Source organism: Centruroides sculpturatus, unplaced genomic scaffold (genome assembly GCF_000671375.1).
Source record: "Centruroides sculpturatus isolate CEXI.00-Female unplaced genomic scaffold, Cexi_2.0 scaffold644, whole genome shotgun sequence".
Lineage (NCBI taxonomy): Eukaryota > Metazoa > Arthropoda > Arachnida > Scorpiones > Buthidae > Centruroides > Centruroides sculpturatus.
The window spans coordinates 266116-270788 of NW_019385082.1; the positions used below are offsets into that span (position 1 = coordinate 266116).

Here is a 4673-nt window from a genome sequence, read left to right on the forward strand (position 1 = left end):
ACTGTAAAGCAATTTCTCGAATTTTAGGGAAAGCAATAGCTTTTTGGCTCCAAAAATCTTTTAAGATTAATTCCTGTCTCGAATGTATTCTTGCAGTTACTATCATGTTGCATTTCAATTAACTCTTCTTGTATTTCATCCGGCACCTCAGAAATATTGACTATGAAAGGATTGGAAATCAGTTTCCGAATACCTTTGTCCTTGCAGTCAGGAAAATAGCGATTGAATTCATTTTTCAAGCTTTGCAAATGGAATGTAATGGTCTTTTGTATTTGTCCTTTAATCTCAGCACACTGTCAATCAATAATTGGGTTCAATGTATCAAACGCAGAAAAATTCTCTCTTTCGACGTTGCTGATTCATAGGTTGATTTTAGCGATAAACGCACTGATTTTATCTTCAAATGCAAATTTATTGCTAGTGCTTTTTAATTTCATATTTTCTGACCGCGCACTATACTCAAGCCCAGTCTGCTATCGGCTCTAACCTTGACGTACTGCGCATTGTCATCAACTCGTCGTCATTTATTTAATAATTTTGGGATAACTTCGCGAATCACTTCGGGTGCTTTCAGGGACCACCAGTGGTCCACGGATCACAGGTTAAGAACCACGGATCTAAAGTTTTCAATAATAAACAGGACGTCGTGTCATCATGGACACGATGTGACCGCTGCCCTGCATATAATTTTTATCCACTTGAGGCTATCGCCAAACCATTTGGAATTGATCTAATTGAGAAATGTGAGTGTTTTCTGATTCTGAAGAAAAAGTCAAAATATCAGCATTTGTGGTCAAGATTATACCACATTTACCAAACTTTTGTAGAAGTCATTCTATGGTTATCCACAATTCGTTTACTTTTACACATGTTTGATGACAACATGTTATGCCAAAAAGCATACAACGTAGCAGGAAAATACTCAACGCATTACGTTTTGGTATTATTTATTATGAATTTATACATAGCATTACAATATTCAATACTGAGAAGAAACAAAGTTAATGTACATTTCATGAAAAGCACGTGTGAAGAAGAAAGGAAACTGGCTGAAGAAATTGAAATATACTTATTATTGTATTTAGTTATCGCATTATTTTTCATTCTGATAATCTTAAATGTTTGGATAATAGTGGTTTATTTGTATATTAAAAAGCAAAACGGAAGTGACTTTGAAGCTTGTTGTTTTACTCTAATTTTTTTAGTTAATCACTCTGTATTTTATTGGACATATTTTTTCACTACTTCTAATTTTCGTTATTTCTTGGTTTATAATTGTTAAAAGACTTTCAAACTTAACGAACGAATTAAATGAAATTCGTCTGTATTCCTACAATGTAGTAAAACAATTACATGATATTTGTGAAAAGCACACAGAAGTATGGCAGATTTTCGAAATGTTAAATGAAAAATGGAAAACTTTAATCTCTTTGACTTATCTTCATTTTCTATATGAAACATGCTTTTTCAGCTTTATGGCAATATTTTATGACATAAAACTAAGTATTCGAATGTTGATTACTTTTCTGGCAGTCGTTTGTCTTACTGGATGTCTTGTAAGTTCATGGGCATTATCGTACTTAAAGTCTTCGGTAAATAATAAGTATTTTTTCGAATAATAACGCAGTTTAATATATAACAAATTATTTTATGTTAATTTCTGGAACTTTGTATAGTTTTTTGTTTATTCGTAATACTTACCAAAAGCGTATATACAATAAACTTTATTGTTTGTAATTATCAGTGGAACCTCGGTATACGACCTTAATCCGTTCCTGATGTTTGGACTTATACCGAATTGGACGTATACCGAACCAACCTTTCCCATAAGAAGTAATGTAAAAATGATTAATCCGTTCTCACGTAAAAAACTGGCTGGCTTTAATTAAACACCTCGCTTTCCTGGCTAGTTCCTGCTTGATTTTTCACGAGATCAGCGTATATCTTTTTAGCTTTCTCGCAAATAATTGCTTCCGATACGCTGTCGCCAGCACACGTTTTTCAGTTATCCAAAGCAAAAGCAATTTCTCGACACGATATAATGTCTTCGATCTCTGTTTAGAAATTGATTTAACCCCTTTCGCAACGTTAGCAGATTTAATAATGTCTTTATTTTTCACGATTGTCGATATCATCGTTCTCGGAATACGGTATGCAACAGTTAAAATCTCGAACATGCGTGCCACCTTCATATTTCTCAAGAATCTCTTTTTTCAGTTCCATTGTGATTCTAGTCATTTTTTTAGTTTTATGTCGCTTTTCATTTGCCTTTTAGAGATTCATGACTCATAAAAATAATAAAATTTTACATACAAATTAAAACCAAAAGAAATTTAACTAAATAATAAACCGTTGCACCGCGAACGTCTAGTCTGGTCTAGTACACCGATAGTGCTACTTGTTCATAGATGGCGCGTATAATTGAATTAAGTCGTATACCGAGCAAAATTTATTTCGTCCAAACAGGACGTATTCTAAAGCAGACGTATACCGAGGTATCACTGTAGTTATAATAAATTTACTCGTAGTAATTAAGTTATAATTAACATATTAAACAAATTAATGTCATTTTTATAACTTTACTACTGTATTTTATTGCAAATTGATATGAATCAATTTGGAATTAAACACTACATTCTTCAGTCGTAGATTTAATCTTTAACTACATTCTATTTGCTCTTATTTATTTTTATTTTTCATTCGCGATGTGTTTTTCGGATCGTAAGTCAAGCAGAGGTTGTATTTAATCGGAACTTTTTCTATTTTCAAACATACTATTTAAACTACTTCTTAACAATAACAAATTGTTAAAAATGCTTAAATTAAATTTTAAATTCTTTATCAAGTGTTAAGACATCAGTAGCAATATCTTATCAGAATATTGATATGAATCTTATTTTTCAGCTGTACAGCAACTTCATTTTAAAGGGGAAGTTTTCTTCTCAAAATTTATGTGTAGAATTCAAATTTAAGGTATACACCTTAATATATATATATTTCACTTTAAATAATATTGTAGAATAAATGAAAATTTTAATAACACATTTCATAATTTTAGAATAACTTATTTCGTAATTGAATGCTTAATATTTTTCAGTTGATATGTTTCATGAGGAGATTCAGAGCAACCATGGGTATATCTGCAGCAGGCTTTTTCTATGTTAAAAGAGATTTCTTAATTCGGGTAACATTTATAACTTTATAAATATTACTATAGGCCTATACTTTCATTCGTGTAGTGTTATCTATCTTTTAAAATGTTCATTGAATTATCTACATAATTTTGGTTGTTTTCAGATGGTAAGTAGACTGTATTCCGTTTTCTCGTCTACAGTGGATATAACAGGAGTTATGACAAAACAGAAAATGTGTTATTCAACTTCTAATGCAGAGAAGTTTTTATTAAATAGAACAGAGAACATATTTTAGAAACATACTCTGCATTAACGATATTAATATTCAATTTAATTTAATACTGTTTTTATTTTATTTTTTGACGTAATATTCACAGAAATAAATACTTTTGTACATTCTTAGTGAAAAAACTAGATTTGTAATTTTGTGAAATTACTTTTATTAAATTATATCACTGAAGCAGAATCATCTATTATTATTATTAAATGTGAAATTGCACATCATACATTGAAATTTCTGTGAGGTTATCGAAAATACCCTTTGAAATTAATCGGTTATGCTTTGTTGTTAATTATAAATGCAGTTTTTTAAATAAATATTGTAATCGCATAAATTAAATTTTCATATTGTATGGGCAAATTAACATATTTATATAAAACAGCAGCATTTCTCTGTCTGTAATTAATGGCTACGTAATGGGTTCAATAAGATATCCAGTCTTGTATTACATCAAATCTAATGGACGAATAACGGCGAAATTTTTAAGACATTGGCAGTGTTTACTGAAGACAATACTTTTACGAAAACATGTTTTTTGTATCTTACTTTTATTGTAAAGGCTTACTTTATTTGTTGACATTTTTACGAATTGTTGTTTCACTTATCTCTTATTCTTATCTCTTTCACAATTCTTATCTCTTTCATTAATTAAACTGCCTCAATGTCCTTTTTTCCTTATTAATATGTAAATTTTCGACTATAAATTCGACTATCTTCTATTATCAGGACTTATTATACTGGTTTTACAGATAATATTACAAAGATTAACAGAAAACAATTTTTATTTTATTTCGTATACCAGGTATACGAAATAAAATAAAAATTGTTTTCTGTTAATCTTTGTAATATTATCTGTAAAACCAGTATAATAAGTCCTGATAATAGAAGATAGTCGAATTTATAGTTTTATCTCTTTCGTTTCAATAAGTTAAAAGGTGTTACACTCCGTTGAGATGAAATATACGTTATACAATAAGTAGTTTTTGTACAATCAGGCATGATATATATAAGCAATTGTTTATTTACACAATAGTATCCGCATGAAGTATTCTTATTCGATAAAATATGCCTCAAATTTTCAATATACACTAATACATAGAGTGCAAACAGAAATTTTATAAACAAATTTCGTGTTTAATTATAATATTTTGCTATAACTCAATGTTATAAATATTTTTCATGTAGTATGTATTATACTATTTTATGTATGTCTTTCAATAATTCGCAACATCATCACTGTCATCAAAAACACAGTATTT

The 4673-nt window shown here is 29.4% G+C and overlaps 1 protein-coding gene across 2 annotated transcripts in view; it reads left to right on the plus strand.

Moving 5' to 3' along the window:
* Positions 1-4062, plus strand: part of LOC111634388 — a 30726-nt gene extending 26664 nt beyond the window's left edge. For both annotated transcript variants that reach the window (XR_002758197.1, XM_023379148.1), the window contains exons 2-4: positions 2905-2973; positions 3098-3184; positions 3298-4062. Coding sequence is in view for 1 of the 2 variants with exons in the window: in XM_023379148.1 (XP_023234916.1) it covers positions 2905-2973; positions 3098-3184; positions 3298-3429 (288 nt within the window). In the remaining variant the exon portion in view is untranslated. The remainder of the gene's footprint in view (positions 1-2904; positions 2974-3097; positions 3185-3297) is intronic.
* The last annotated feature ends 611 nt before the right edge of the window (positions 4063-4673 follow it).